The following is a 16816-nucleotide window of genomic DNA, read 5'->3' as shown; positions in this document are numbered from 1 at the left end:
GAATTCAGCAGTAATATTCACTCCTTCTACAAATATATTTTACTGGACTTCCAATTCTGCTATACTGTACATACAGAACTAGTTATTATAAATTCATGAATCTCAGTTGAACATTGCTGGTAGCATATTCTGGTTTTAGTAGAAGAAAAATGCTTAGTGAATGAATGCAATAGCCAAAATATAAGATAAGTAATACATAAGTAATCAAGACACAGCTTTAAACCAAGACTGGAGTTTTACAGTGCCTTCTGCCCCCTTGGACATTTCCAAGAGAATACGATCAGCTCAGTTTTCTAAAAGAAATATAGATATTCCCTTCCTAAATGAGAAATAAGGTCCTGAAGTGACTTCTGCACCACAGCATTTTCACTAGTATAATTATACTGCAAAAAAATGAACCAGAGAAAGCAGTATACATGTGGACCTGAAAACAGACATTATAAATTCAAAGCAGGCTTTTAAATTACCCATATCCAAAATATAAAGTGTATGACTTACTTGCTCTTGTCTCACCATCTTCAGCTGAGATGTAATCGTGAAGTAGCAGAATTAAGAGTGTCTGAAAAAGCATTACAATCTGTGCCATGTGTATTGTTATTTTCAGAGTCTTGAGATTAAACTGGAAGAGGAATAAATGAAAAGAAAATGCAATGCCATTATATTACCAACAAAATCCAGACTTCCCGGTTTTAACACGTAGGGCAGGAAGAACAGCTTTGACTCAAATCCAGCCCTGCCTGGACGCAAGAGCAGACGTAAGGCTGGCCTGCAATGCAGCACGGACACAAAAAACGTCACGCAGGCACCTAAGTCCAAAACCGAGATTTTTAACAACTCTCACACTCGACAGCATCTCCGTGGGAGCAGTTCCGGGCCGGGACGTCTCGGTTTTCCCCAGGCAGAAGCCTGCGTTTCTCCTGCGGGCCACGCACGCGCGGAGGTTGCGTTCCCGCTCCCGCCGAGCCCCCTGCAGCGCACCTAAAGCCCGCACGCAAAGCACGCACCTCTTGCGTGTCGGACTTTTTTGCTCCGTTTATGGTATCTCCTTTGCTATCAAGGTCTCTGTCTGTGAATTATATCCCCGATAGGGGACTGGAGCTAATAAACAGTTTTGGCATCATGTCATTGCCATAAATATTATTTAAACAAATTTACCAAATTCAGCCATATTTATAACTTATCCCATATTTAGTGCATAAAAAATAGAACCATCATGGAAAGAGACACATTTCTGGAGTATTGTATTAGAGATCCATTCATTTCAAGACCCAAAAAGAGGAAAAAAAGATAGTGAATATCTTTTGTATTATGTCTTCTCATCCTTCAAGGCAAAATGCCATTTTTCTGACTACATTTCATCCTCTGTTACAAAATATGAGCACCCTGACTGACAAAGGGAAAATTTACTGCTATTCTGATTAAGTGCATTTCTATTAAACCATGACAGGTGGTATACGTTCATGTAAGCCGTAGATTTGGTCCATCAGATGTCATGAATGTAACAGGCAACAGAATTAAAGACTAAGTGGCATACATTTTTGCTTATTTCAGAAGAAGAAATTTTTTCCCCATTAAGCTATTCAATTTGTACTAGGAGCAATATGGTCTTTGTATGGTTTAGTAATGGGCCAGGCAACCTATTCTTTTCAAATTCTGCCACATTCATGGGCAAATTTTAAACCATGAAAAAAAAATGCATAAATTCAGAGCTAGTTAAGGGTCAATTCATTGCACCATCCCCTTCAGTTTTATCAATTTAAGTATAGGCCAAAATATTTGGCCAAAAGACTTTAAACATTTCTCTCCTCAGCCTCAGCTGGTGTCAGTTATGTTAGTCTTTATCTATTACATGTTATTTTATCACTGACATTCTTACATTCTTTTTTCAGCCTATTTCCTACAATTGAAATGCTTTCCTTGATTAAGGCCATGACTCTTTCCCCTTTCATAGCTTTTTATTCTAGTCATAAACCTTTACTTATACCCAGATCAAAGAGATCTACATACTCAACCAAAATGTCAAATATACATGAAAATATTTACTTAACAATAAAAGTCAATGTACAGGGTTGGGGGAGGATGAAAGTTGCGTGTATTTGCCCTTTTTTGCATCGATAGCCTTTACTTTTGATCTCTTCAGGGTAGGCAAGCTGTCTACCATGCAACCAGTAATAAGGTACCGGTGGACGTTCTGAAACTTCCAAAATGCTAGAAAATACTGTTCTCCCCCAAAAGGCACACTCTGAGTTTTGGTTTTGGGGTATTTCAAGTGCCTCTTAGAAGAAGAAACACGTAAATGGAAATAAGTGACCATTTCCTTTCTCAAGAGCAGTCAAGGGAATAAGGGCAAAAGAATGCCGCGTGTTTGCTGCAACACACTGAACAGGCATCCAGCGTTTTGCCGGCCCGCTGTTATCTGTAACAACGTCCAAAAGCAATTAAACATAAACCCTTGCTCCTAAAGATATCTCAACCTGACGTTATGTTTTTAGGAAAATGATAAGGGAAAAAAGGGTTTACAGAGTTGTAGGAGCAATGATAACAATAAGCAGAGCAGTAGTAACTTCAAAATCAGGTCAATTCCTGGTAGATTCTTGATCTGTATTTGCCAAATAGAAGATGTGCCAGAAAAGCAGTATATTGATTTACTTTGGCCTTTCAGTCAGCTTTCTGTGCCTTTCTAACTGCTTAGAAAGTCATTCCATTAAGACAAGAAAATTGCCCACAGCCAACCTCAGAGCTATTTTCAAGTTCAGGAAATGCTACTACTGACTAATGTAACTGAAAAAATATTAATAATGCAAAAATGTAACTCCTATGTTTTTAAATACTTCCTTCAGACTGGCTAGGACCATACTATATTGTTCATATTACCTTACAAACGGTTGAGAAACCAGCTGAAGGACTTTGGGGGTCTATGGAATAGGATGTAAGACCTACGGTTCCAAAATAAAACCAAGGATATTACACAGACGCTGGGAAGATGACTTCATTCATGTAGATTACACAGTCATTTCCTGTCCCAGATATTTGGAAGAAAAGATCTGTTTACACCATGAGCTTATAACAGCTTATAATTGGTTTAATACATGAGAAAATCCTACTTACAGTAGAAGTGCATCATTTACATTGATTATTTCAGACGTGATGGTTTGTAAGATCTATAATTTTTAAATTACTTTTGATCTTTTGTGTGGCAAGACGTAAGTGTTTACTGAAGGGTAAAATGCATGATCTCATGAGGATAAATTGAGATGACAAAAAAAGAGCATACGAAATGAAATCTAGGTGGGTTTTTGAACAGCAGGTAACCAAACGACAACGACGGCATCCCTTGAGAGCGTCAGCAAGGAATTTGTCCATCAGTGAATAAAAGACAGACTACTGCAGCATTAAAAAGAGAGCTGGTATAGACCAGAAAATACAACGCTGGCCCCAGAGAGACATACAATTCTATAGATTGCCCTCTTCCCCCCAAGAAAAAGAATATGGATATGAAATAGTTGTGAAAAAGAGGACTGAGGAAAATAGTAGTATAATAATATTAATTCTTATGGATATTATTAATAATCATTAATAACAACTAATAATTGATATTAAAGTATAATATTATAATAGATTTTTGGTGTATTTCACTTCTGTGGTTGTGTAAAATGTGCGCAAAAGGAAAAGGGTTTTACCAAATAAAACGAACTTCAGTGACTTCACTGCATCGGTTGTCGCTAAGAAGGACACCGTGACTGCTAACGCTGGCATTTCGCCTTCTCTCGAAAACAGGACGGACTGAGCGAAGGAGTTGGACCCGACCGGCCATCTGCAAATGGCGAAAGTTGGTCCCAGCTGGGTCACCTTCGCCACGAGCTCGGAAGATGACGGGGTGCCACAGGCTCGCGCCCCACCAGCAGTGTTGGGGGGCCTGCAGAAAACAGGGGACGGGGCTGTTGCGGGGCAGCGGGCAGTGAGGAACGAGAAGCCCGTGGAGACTTTGCGGATCAGAGCACGCACGCTGGGGCGGGCAGTGCGCGGAAACGCTACGGTCCGTCCGTTTTCCCTCCGTTCTGCGTTGGCAAACAGTCCCATGGCAACCTGCAGTATAACCCTTTAACCTCCAAAGACATTAACGTAGTTAAACCATTACATCAGAACAAGATTGCTCTTGGTGAAACTCAGACTCCAACTTATAGAGAAAGAGTCAGTAAAATAAATCAGCAGAATAGGCTTATCTGATTTTCTGAATTAAATTATATTCCCTCCCCAATTCACTTTTTTCCATCTATTGTGAGAGTCCTTCTGTATTTCATTTATAACAAAAGCTGAGAAATATGAGATATTAATAACTTAAGCAGTTCATTATAACTATGAAGCCAAATAACTATTCAGTTGTCCAAACTGGATTTGTTAATAGAAACCAAAATTAAAGGGATAAACTCAGGACTTAAGTAACCACCCTGTAAGGATTCCAGGAATTATAGAGTTTGCAATTTATTCTAAAGAGAATAATAATAGAGCACCAATGTTTGAATGGTCTAAAGAGATGCCAAACCAACAGCCCTGGAGACCAAACTTCTGCGTCTTCTCAACGGAATTGCTATAGCACAGGCGACAGTAGCATACTTGATATTGCTTACAGAAAACACTTGCCCAAGTGCCTCAGCACCACCACAGAGAGGCCACCATCAGTACCAGCCCGCGATCTCTCCACTGGCCTGGCCAAAAGACCAAATTCATCTCTGCTGATCATATCATTTCCCTCCCCACAGTTTCTAAGGCAAACAGAGAAAGCTGCGGTCGGTATAAGTGCCCTCTGCGTCGCCTTCCACCCTGAGAGCTCGGCTGAGAAGTTGGGCTCCTGGCACCGACCTGCTGCTGCTGGAGCTGTAGAGTGGCGCCAGCCCCCCCGACACGCCACAGGAGCACGGGGACTGTAAGTCTGTCCCAGCACTGAACAGGCAGAGGGACCCGGGATCCATTTTTGCTCCTCAAATCTGCAGAGAGTCAAGCAGCAGCCAGGCAAATCTCAGCATTTTATGCTCCAGCTATGAGAAAAATACATCATCAGAAAAGAATATTTTAAAAACATTTTTAGCCCCTGTCTTTTTACAAATTATTTGTTCATGAGTAGTCCGTGGTTTCACCAGATGTAATCAGGAAACATATTTGTCAAATTGCTTTCCCACCTCTCACTTATACCAAACCAATTTTAGTATATACAAGGTCATGGAAGAGAAATTTGCACAGGGTTACTAAATACACAGAAGTGGTATCTAGCTCATGAAAGGGGTTGTGGACTGGGAGAGTATTTATTTGGGGAGAAGTATCATAAGTGTTTAGCATGTTATTAAACCTTTTCCTAGGCATCTCCTATAGCTATCTCATTTTTCCAGCACCCAGGGGACAGCGCACCCTGCACAGAGGCTTTGTAATCCTGGCGACGCACAGGGTGGCTGGAGCCAGCCTTTGGCTATCTCCCCGCTCCACAAAACAGCTACTTTGAAAGCAGCCAGGAGCTATCGGGCATTAACGGAGATAGGATACTGGGCTGGGTGGACCTTTAGTCTGACTCAGTATCACTGCTCTTCCACTCTTGACTGTAAGCTTTTTAATCTCATTATTTCACATGCCACTTTGACAGCAAAAGGGATGTTCAGACTGAGTGAAAATGGTCTCCTGGGCTAAAATGGTCTGTCTTGCTCAGAAGGATCCCCAATGAGCCTACATAAAGGTTTCTGTTCTAAGCTCCTAGAATGAGCAGCTGTACACCAGATATTTTTTCTGAGTATCTTTGAGATTATAACTTGCATCAAAAGCCAGGCAAATTTCTGCGTATCTCAAAGCAAATGAAATGCAAAAACCACAGCAGAGCTAAGCACCAGGCCCTTGATTCACGACCCACAGGGCAGCAGTACAAAGCTCTGCTCTCCACCAAAGCACAGCTAGCAGACTAGTTCTCTCCATATCAAGAGGAGGAGAAAAAGAGGGTCATATTGAGCTTGCTCACACCAGCCAATATGCTGTGAATACATGGTCAGAGACAGGTACATTAGAGTCTTTCCAATGCATATTCGGTCTTTGTCAGGTGTAGGAGGAAAATTCACTGAGATTTGGAAATTCATGACGTTTTGACTCATCAACACGCTTTGTCATTTCAGGCAGCTTAAACAACTGGATCATCTTCCTTGATGCATTTTTGGGTGCTGCAAGTTTGCTGTGCTGGAGCATTTGCACTAGCAAGATCACCCAACACCTCAGACCAGGAAGGCAATTGAACTCATATCTCCTACACAGCAGACATCTGGCACAGTGGACATCTGGCACAGCCACTAACACAGCAAAGAGCCTCTACTGGGTTTTGAATGAATTCAGACATGGCAAAAGCATGCAACTCCCAAAATAGAATTGCTACACAAAAGTACCTAGAGGTTGAAACGACAACAGCGTCTCATTTACACATGCACAGCAAAAGAATCTCACATCCAAATCAAGTTTTCAGTAGGCAATTTAGGTGCCTAAGCAGCTAGGACAGTATTTCCACTTTGCATTTAAGATACTGAAAAGCAGCATCTTTTGTGTCTCAAAAGGGAGTCTACTGATACAGTCCTTCCACACCCAGCTTTCCAGTGTCCACATAAGTATATCATTTTGCTCTTCCTAGAAATACTTTCTGAAGAAACTTTCCATTTAGAGCAACTTGGAATCTTCCAGAATCAAAAATATTTGCTCGTCAGTGCAGCTTTGTCATTATCCAAAAACTGGGAAATGGACAGAGACATAGAGATTCCCCTTCACTGAAAACTCTGGCTCCTCTTTGCTGTATAAAGATTCCTTGCTCAAGAACTACACGGAGGGGTGCCAAAGGAGGAGGTCAGTTCTTCTTTTCTCCTTATTGCTAGCTACTGCCTAAGAAGGAACTGGGAAGGGTATGATTTTAACCTTTTCCAGCATTCCAAAAAAACAACCGGACTAAAGGTTATGTATATTGTCTCGTCGTCCAAGTATAAATTAACACTTCTCTCATATTACATCACTGTATAAACATCTCTTAATTCAGCTAGGGATTGTTAGGTTTGGCCTATGAAGGAGCAAATATTAAAACATTACAGTAATAATGATTGAAAAGGCATACTGGAGATTCTTTGCATTTCCATCACTTATGCAATATAGAAACTGCAAAGCAATGGAAAAGCAACTCTAGAAATCCTGATTTACATGCCTTAAACAATGTGGAAAATTAATGCAATATTGCATCACTTTCTCTTTATATTCCATCTCCATGTCTTCAAAATTACTGGGTCTTGCAAATAAAATATTGTGACAACGTATATTTACCTATTTATTCATATTTTTACCTAATACTTTAAATCCTAAGTATTCAGAAAGTCTATGAAGTTACTTCAAATCAATTACTTTTAACAACTAATACATCTGAATCTGTACTTATTTTCACTTGGATTTCAGTCCCATTCTACATTCATGTTTTCCAGATACTGTTCCTCTTTAATTATTTTTTTTGGTGGGTACAACTGATGAGGTTATACTTGCAACCATTCAAAAGAATAACAGCATTTCCCTGAAAAGACTGTGAAGCCATCATTTAATTTAGGCTTGGTTTACACATACACAGATGTATAAAAATGCATGCCTGTACCTAAATAGCTAAAATGTCCCACGGTAAAAAGTACATTAGCATTCCCCAAACAACTTCTTTCTATTTCTATGTCAGAATGAGTTATTTTGATACAATCACCAGTATAATTACATTTGTAATAGAAATGTTCTACAGCATTGATTGCAGAGTATGATTGCAGAGATTGCAGAATATGATTGCAGAGTATGTTTGGGTAAGTTTTTACTACAAGGGGTCAAGAAAGAGAATTACGCGTTTAAGTTACACATACAGCAAGTTTTCTTTCATCTTTTATGGTAGTTGCTACTAGTGCAACAAGAATGAAAAGCAGCTGTAAAAGGGTCTGTTCTGGCTAGGCAGCATCTCTACTTATTTTGTGTATGTGCCCATGGCTATATGGGTATGCACTTAGAGTATGCAGTGAGAGAGACTTTATTCCTTTATCTTGGAATCAAGCTGATATTACTGAAACTCCCTACAAAAAAAACAAGATAATAGGGATCTTCACCTATAGGTGAAGATAGGGAGGCTTCACCTCCCTCCTTCCACCACGCCATTCGGTTCGCCCAAGCGAACGCACACGCAGCCGACGCACCGGGGCCACAGCGCTGCCGTCACTCCTCTGCACGCGTTAGCTGCATTTCGCGTCGACGAAAATAGCGTGCAAGATAACTGCAACTTCCACTGCTAACAGTATTCAGCGTACACAAACTAAATCCATAGAAAATGATACTACACGGTAAGTTTGCACTGCAGATTTATAGCTTTGGATAATTGCTGCATAATATATTATTGATTAAACAAAGGATACAATAGAAGACAAGGGATTATAAAGGATAACAAATAATGTATTAATGACTAAATAAAGGAGTAGACAGGATCAAAGAAAGTATCAAACTTTGGCCGGATTTCAGAAAGAAGAATTTACATCAACAGGTTCTTCAGAACAAAAAGGAGTGCGTTTTGCATTAACTTGGGCTTGAATACCACAAACACACAGCACAAGAGAATAGGTGAGCCAATATATTTCATTAGAAACTAATGCTGCACATCAAAGACCAAGGTAAACAGCTAATACCGATTTTAAACCAAACAAAAAATACGTATTTCTGAAACTAAAGAACTCTCTTGAGTGGGATGACTTGTTTATCTTTCATCTGATTCAGAAAAGCACATCAAATCCACAGACTCCTCCAGCAGAGAAAGTTTGTATTCGTGCTCCAACCTCCAAAGCCCCAGACAGCCTGTGTTTTTAAGCCCAGTTTATTCTGGTGCTTTGCAGTTTCTTGGATTTGTTCCCACTGCAAGAGCATGCTGTGCCAGCTGATGGCAATTAGTTATTACGAGTTAAAGGAAAAAGAAGCCTGTGAGATAGGTGACTGATACATACGCATGGCTAGAAAACAATATAGGATGGGCAGCTTATGCAATCAGCCACAGCTGGCAGCTCAGCCTTCTGGCTGCGACAAATGAACTGCAGGTCTCCCTGGAAACCATGATTTCATCTAGGCTATGAAAAGCCCATGCTGTTATTTCGCTCTTTATCAAGAAACTTGAGTTTCCACAGAATTTTCCCTCCATGGCAGGCTCCAAGGAAAACAAAGCAGCTAATCAATAGGATAAAATCTGACACTCAAATTGTACAGTTGCAACTAACCTAGCATATGAAAACATGATTCCGAGTAACAAACATTCAAACTTACTCCTTCTACTGGAAATCCAGTATTTCCAATGTTAAGTGTGTGTGTGTGTGTGTGTATGCAAACATATAAACATGTGTATGCATGTGTGCATATTTATTTATTAAACAAACATAAAATGGAAAACAACTGAATCCAAATGACTACCTGGAGCAAAAGTTTGAGAGACCATTTTGCCTGTATGTAGGAATGTAAACTTTAACTGGGCCAAAAATAATTCTTGGTAAACAGAAGGAAAACAGTCATTGGGGATACTATACAATGATTGGAAATCATAATTTAGCAGAGAAAACAGTATAGAAATTGGCCAAAGTCTGAGAGAAACAACATATGTTGACAGAGACGTAAAGAAGGAGACATCTACTGAACCAATGCAAGTTAAGACCTTCCAATGCGACTTAAAAGTGTCTGTTAGGACCATGGCTGGTGAGAGACATGCAGGACCGCTCATCCATTACTGCCCTGCTCTCAAACAACACCCTCAGGAAAGCAAGCCAGCAGAGGATTCGGAAATATTGTCACTGCCACTAAAATCTGATATGTCAGATTTCTGCCGTCAGCTCCTCACTCATATCATTTTCTTTTCCCAAACATTTATTTTCTTTCCCTCTGTTTATTTTTGCTCTCTACTGTTAAAAGGGCTGGCGTAGCTGAGACATTATTTGCAATGTGGTGACTGCAACGTTTTTTGTGAAATAAAAAAGCAGCATAAAGAAATATCAGAAAAATTGGGCAAATTAACATAACTTAACTATGTTAAGAAAAAAGTAAGTCTATGAGCTTGGTCCCTCCTGAAAGTAAGAGTCAGCATCAGAAACAGAAGCTGTTTTTTTCTGTTTTCCTATCTTTCTCTTCTCCTGTACCTGTCTTGTTTACCCCTCAGAGAGGTTTGGACTCCAACATCAGGAGCAACTGCTCAAGCCCTTTATGGTTATTCAACGTCTTTCTGCACAAACGGCAGCTCTCACTTCTGTTCTCAGTGTCATCTGAAATAGTGGCAAACGCTGGAGCGGATAAAGTTGATGGCACAGAACCTTGCTTTAGCTGAAGATTTCTAATATTTACCTGAAATCTTACCCCTTTCAATTTCTTTAACTGACTTCCCTCTTTTTCCCTCATTTCTGGAAGCATTCAATAAAAGATGAACCAGATTTGTGTTTTAATAGCAATCTCCTGCCACAGGAAAAAGCAGGCCAAAGTCTCTGTTCAATCTGTCCAATCTGTTCCACCTACTCAATTTTCTTGTTTCATGTTATACAGTGAAAGTTGCTGTTAACACCTTTGACTTTCTTGCACCTTCATTCCATTGAAGTTAGTACAACAGCCTTTAGACTATATATAAAAATAACATGAAGTTGACTTGCCATTAAAATATGTAATTATATCTTAACATTATGACAATGATACATAAGCTCACTGGCATTAAAAGAACACTCATCATAAGAGGTAAAAGGCAAGAAGGAATTTAGGTTTTCCAATTCTATGATCCCTAAACCAAAGGGGTTTTTTTACAAAATCTTTAGTGAAAAAGCATGTGAACTAGTGAGAGCCTTGGAAAAACTTCAGTTGTTTTCAGTGGAGCTGAAAACATTTTAAACATACTTTTTTGAGGGAAGAAATCAGAAATTTAGCACATTCATATTCAAAGGTGAAAATATCTTTGCAGTATAAATATTTACTGTTTCAAGCATATCCAAAATGTGGTATTTTGAGAAGCTCAGGCAGTTTCAGAGTTTTTTAATCCAAAGATTAAAACCATTAAAGGTTTAAAAGCATGGCACCTTTTCACCTACAAGAAGGCTAAAGATCTTCTAATGAGTATTTGAGTTCACAAGAATAGGTAAGCCAGCACACAGCATGCAAACCTCATCGTGGATTTTGATGCCACCTCTGACATAGCAAAATACCCAGTACTTCCCAAGCCCCAAAGAGGCGATGCGGCCAAGTACCTGAACAAGGAGCTACGTTAAGTTGTACACAAAAGCACAAGCACTCAAAAGAGAAGGGCTGTTTCAGTATCTATACAACAAAATGAAAGTTGATCTGCTTTGCCAAAGCCATTACATGTGATCCTGCCAAGAGCAAGGATCATCCAAGATTTTTTTGTCATCTGGTTTGACCCCCTATATGCATAGGTTATAAAATGTTAACAAGAAACTGGGTAAAACAGCATTCTTTACAAAAGAATCTAATCTAGTTATAATGACTCAAGAGAGAACAAATGTGTCATCTCCCCTTTCCCCTCTTGATCTTTGCTACTGCTTAATCACGCTCACTTTTAGGAAACTGCATCTTATTTCAAAGTTGAATGCATCTGAGTTTCCAGCTACTGTTTAAGTCTTTCCAGTAAAACTCAAAGGTTTCCCCTACCCTTTTCTACTTATAAGCATCTATACATAATCCAAGGCATCACACAGTCCTGTCTTTTACGTACTAAACCACTTCATCCTCTAGACTCTTATTGCTACGCTTGTTTCTGAAATTCCTTCTCCTTTCTGTGACATTTCTTTGAACTCCATTTCTGATATATCGTTTTTGAGGTGTAGACATAGAACAGAGCACAATATTCTAGTATCCTTGTTACCTTGTTATTATAAATTGTTTCCCTGTTTCTGCTCAAAAGTCCGTACTTCACACATCCAAACATATTGGTCTACCTTGCCACAGTGATATAGTAAAAGTGCATTTTGAGGTGCTCATCTACTGAATAGTAGTAGATTAAAATTATCTCCAAAGTAACCTACAAGAAATAAATCAACAAAGAATAATTATTCAAGGTGATCTCAGAAGCATTGCCATTCATAGGCATCTCTCAGCACAGCAAAGGAACGTCACATAACTAAGAGGGAAACGATGGGAAGACAAGATGTCTGGGAGGACTCCACAAGGTTCCTGGGGCTCTTGGGAGGCTGCAGGTGAGTGCAACCCTAGCAGCGGGCAGCACTGTCCTAGGGGCTGTGGGAGACTAAATGGGAAATATGAGTAAAATTGGGGTCTCTTCCTCATCCCCAATCACAGAATCAGTAAGGCTGGAAGGGACCTCTGGAGATCATCTAGTCCAACCTCCCAAAGGTTCCCTGTTGCTGGTTCTACTAGGGCTTAAACCCAGGACCTCCAACATGTATAACCACTACACTATCCCTCTACCCCAAACTCACTAGCTAAATGCAGAGAAAGCTAATGGGAGATTTTATTGCTGTCTGCAGCTACCTAGAGGGAAGGTCTCAGAGCTGCACAGTGGAAGGACAAGAGGAAACTGATGTGTGCTGGAAGAGAAAAATTCCACCTTGATACAAGGGAACAATTTTCTGCCATGAAAATGGTGAAATACCGTAACAGGCTGTGAAATCTCCATGCTTAGAGAGCAAGGCTCAAAAATATTTGGATGTGCTCTGAACAGGGTGCTAGAGGAGCTCACAGCAACCACTGTCACCCCTCACATCTTTTCCTCTTGGCAACACCAGCAGCAGAGAGCTGAGTAACCAGGAGGCAAAGATCTGGGTGTTCAGAGGACACCCCACGCTAGAACAGCTAATTCTTACCTCCCCCATCACATGCAAAATATGCAGTCAGATGCCTGCATGAGATGTCTACCAAATGTTTTCTAGTTTAAAGTCTCCAATGATAAACATGTTTTCTTCTTTTCTAACACTTCACAGAGAGATACTTAAGATATAAATCATCTTGTGTTCAAAGGCAATATGGGGCCCTGTAGCAGATGTCCACCAGCTCTTCAGCTTTAAACATTCAAAATAACTCTTAATTGCCCATGATTTTTTTAACAAGCAATGGTGTCTTATTGAATTTCATTAATAACTCAGACTCTTCTTTTTTTGTTGCTTAGGGCCAACACTAGTATGTACACGTTAAAAATGTTCCTTACGTGCCTTTTTGTGCTTGAATTTTCATGTGATACTTTGCAAGTGGATATATAGCTCCATACCTGTATCACAACTGCCTAGTTATCATCTTAAAATTAGCTATATCCCCAGTTAGGCTAGAGAGCAATTCTCCCGCTAGTAAGCTAGCAAAACCATAAGTAATCCTCTCCCAGTATTAAGTGGTTCCTACACTCCGTAATACTGTTTTAACCATTAACTTCCAGTATCCTCTCTCCTTTCTCTCCTCTCTCACTCCAGAGAAACCATGCTACTGACCACTTGCTTCATCTTTAGACACTCATTAGTCCGCTGGGCTTTGTAATAGGAGTGCTTCTCTAAAGCACCGGGGTACTGTGAGGAGAGCCATCGGCAAGTCTGGGAGGTGCAGCTGCTACAACCGCCAGGGCCATGCAAGTTTGTTATATGCCTGGAAATTCTCAGCAATCTGAACGTCCAAACCATAGAGAATTCTTCCTCTTTCTCCACCACCACAGCCAGCTCCTTGCAAGCTGGCGCTGCAAGAATGGAGTATTCCCAGGCACACGAGGCTGGAGAGAGCATCCTCTTCCATCTTGCCAGGTGCCAGCACGTGGAAGAGAGCAGACTCTCTCCTCCCACTTTGCGTCTATGAAGAAATCTTCAACATATGGGCCAGAGAGTCATCTAGGCACCAGGGATGAGATTTGCTACTGTAGTCAGCAGGGATCCCAGAGAGTCACAAACCTGCTTCTTTTGCATATGTCACAGGTCTCCACCAGGGAACCAGAGGAAAGAAGACAGTTTTTTCCTTTTTTGAGCAATAATCGAATACAATGTTAACCACGCTACCTCAGAATATCTGCAACATCATATCTTGTACGGTATTACAGCCTATTCAGTGAGCACCTGAGAACTTGCCCACCCTGCTGCCTTCATCCCACTCAGTTTGCACCTTTTCTGTTCAAAGCCACAAACAGTTCTGCCCTTTGTCTCTCTCTGGCATTAAGGAAATAAGGATTTGTTAGCAAGAAAGTTGTATTTCATACCAGCATATCATGTCTCTGAATCACCCAGCTCAGCTCAAATTGGCATCTGCCTAATTAAATGGCCATCAGAGTTTAGAGCAGTTTATGTACTCTTTTTCCTTCAGAAGCTTTCTCTGAAGTACCTTGGGAGTTCCTGTGACCTTTTGCAAAGTCCTTGCTAAAACTATTCCATGAAGGATAACAGAAAGGAAGTTAGTTATCTCTTTCAGAATCAGGGGAATAAACTTTTTTTTTTTTTGTCTGTACTATTGAAGAAATCCAATCTTATTCCCAGAGTTCTTACTAGTACTTCTGAACAATGTTCTTTTTCCTTAGGATTCTTTAGGAATTCTTTTAGGAAGATAACCTCCGGTTTTCTAAATGAATTTCCAGCCTCCCCCTGCTTCCTTTCATATCACACAAAACTGATCTATATGTAACTAACAAGGTCCTTTTAGCAGCAAAATATAAATGCTCCCAGAAAAGCACAGCTTTCTAAATTTTTTGCCATACAGTGGTTATTCCAACAATGTCATATAGGTCTTTAGCCCAATGTCCATTTTTGAACAATTTTATGTTAACATCATACAGCTAACTGCACACTACACCCGGCTAAACAGGACGGTATTTCTTACTACTAGCATAATTTAATATTTAGCTGAGATGCACGGTATTGTGCATCGATTAGCTAACTTTGGTAATCTCTACTGAGAAGAAAAGAAAGAAAGAAGGAAGAAAAAGTCTCTCACCTTTGTACTACATGTGCCCTCCTACCTAATTTCAGCAACTCGTTCTGATGCCTACACGTATAAAGCCGTCCAAATCAGAAGCTATTACAATACTCTGCTGAGTCATCTGTTAACTGTTTTAAATTAGATTTTAATTAACTTAAATGTCCTCAATCAGTTTATGAGCGACCGAATTTTCCATCACTGCATAAGAGGTCTTAGCACACTGAATGAGGAAACTATAACCCCGTTCTTCCGACAAAGCTATTTAATGGTACAAACAGCATGCCTCACTGCTTATATTTTACCGCGTTTCAGTCCACGGGAAAAAGCGGGAAATGTAGACTTATTTTTAAAACACTTTATTGCAGATGAATTTTTCCAGAGTAGTCATACATCTCACAATGTGCAAAACACATGCAACTTCTTTTCTGTAGAGTCCATTAAGTAATGTTTACTATCACCAATGTAGGTTCCAAAAGAAAGAATAAAAGAATACAGCACACTTGCTAGGACCAATTACAAGGTGCTTACGCTGCACATTGATGCTATTGGATAGGCATGAACAAATTACAAGTCACACTTTCTTGCACAAACAGGTATATAACACACTACTCAGAGAGAGCCTCACAACTTAAAAAAGCAGTTTTTATATTGTCATAGATTCTAATATAGGGTTTTGCAAAAAGGTGAAAGGAATACAGTATGTTATTCATGCCAGAAATCTGACATTTTTAAAGATGCCAAATGCATTTTCAGAGCTTACTCAATTTCAGAAGAGTTTTTTATATTTTTAAAATGTCAAGCTGCTGCTCTTTGAAAAAAAGGGTAGATTCATTTGTGGGGGGGGGGAAGCTGAATTTATCTATACAGGAGAATTCTAATATATTTTGTGCTCCCACTGCTATCCAAGAATGCAAATTCCTGAGCATCCCAAACATTTACAACTTTTTCCAACACTGACTCTGGCACTTGAAACTGGGGATTATACAGTTGGACAAAAACACAGTGCATGCAAGTCTTAGTGACTTCATGTAAAGAAGGCTTGTGGAGATAAACTGATCTGTTAAACGTCAGTTCTAATTTGTGTTTCTTGCAGTAAATGAGAAGTCACGGTTTAAAAGCATTATTAGCACAGATACTTCAGAGCATGGTGTTCCACAGTCTCCCTCTTGGGAGTGATCCATTTAAATTAAATCCAATCCTTAGCTTTCTGCAAGAATTTCTACGACTGGCCATTCACCACAGGAATGACCAAAGATCATGGAGGTAATAATAGCAGATTTTTACCTCTTTGTCCCTGTTAATTAAATACTCGGTGCAAATGTTACTTCAAGGAGAAGGTGTTGCAAGTGTCTTTCCACGGTGCAAAACAGAACCTCTAGATTAACCAGCGTTCAACATCTACACTCCACTTATGTTACCAAACATTAACAATATCATGATTTGTTTTATATTCACACAAGCTTCATGTTCATTTTACGGTATGATTAGCAAATATCTATTAGCTTTTAAATTATGGGATTCATAAACCATTAAAAGTAAAGTAACCCAGCAGCATGAACAACCATTGAACAGATACAGGACAAGATAAAAAGCACAACAAAGGTTTGTACCCAACTTACTTACCCATTAGATAGCAATAAATAATTTATGTTAGCTGACACAGACAAAGTAAGATCAAAATGGACCAGGCAAAGGCAGAGTTTCTAAACTCTGTAATGCTCCTGGTTAAATAAGCTTCATACACAAAGTTTTAGTAGACTTAATTAACAAGAATTAAAAGTTTCAGAAATGCATTGAAGTATTACTTCTATGGTACAGTTCCCTAATGCTCTAGTGGTAAAAACACAGGACAACAACAAGGCTTCGAGGTCCT

General features: G+C 39.7%; 1 protein-coding gene across 1 annotated transcript in view; it reads right to left on the bottom strand.

Annotated features, from left to right (window-relative positions):
• Window positions 1-16816, bottom strand: part of COL21A1 (collagen type XXI alpha 1 chain) — a 104010-nt gene that overhangs the window by 75290 nt on the left and 11904 nt on the right. The window contains exon 2 of the mRNA XM_062572912.1: window positions 499-619. Within this exon, the coding sequence (XP_062428896.1) occupies window positions 499-586 (88 nt within the window). The 5' untranslated portion in view covers window positions 587-619. The remainder of the gene's footprint in view (window positions 1-498; window positions 620-16816) is intronic.

Source organism: Rhea pennata, chromosome 3 (genome assembly GCF_028389875.1).
Source record: "Rhea pennata isolate bPtePen1 chromosome 3, bPtePen1.pri, whole genome shotgun sequence".
Taxonomy (NCBI): domain Eukaryota; kingdom Metazoa; phylum Chordata; class Aves; order Rheiformes; family Rheidae; genus Rhea; species Rhea pennata.
This window is presented reverse-complemented; position numbering and strand designations above follow the sequence as displayed.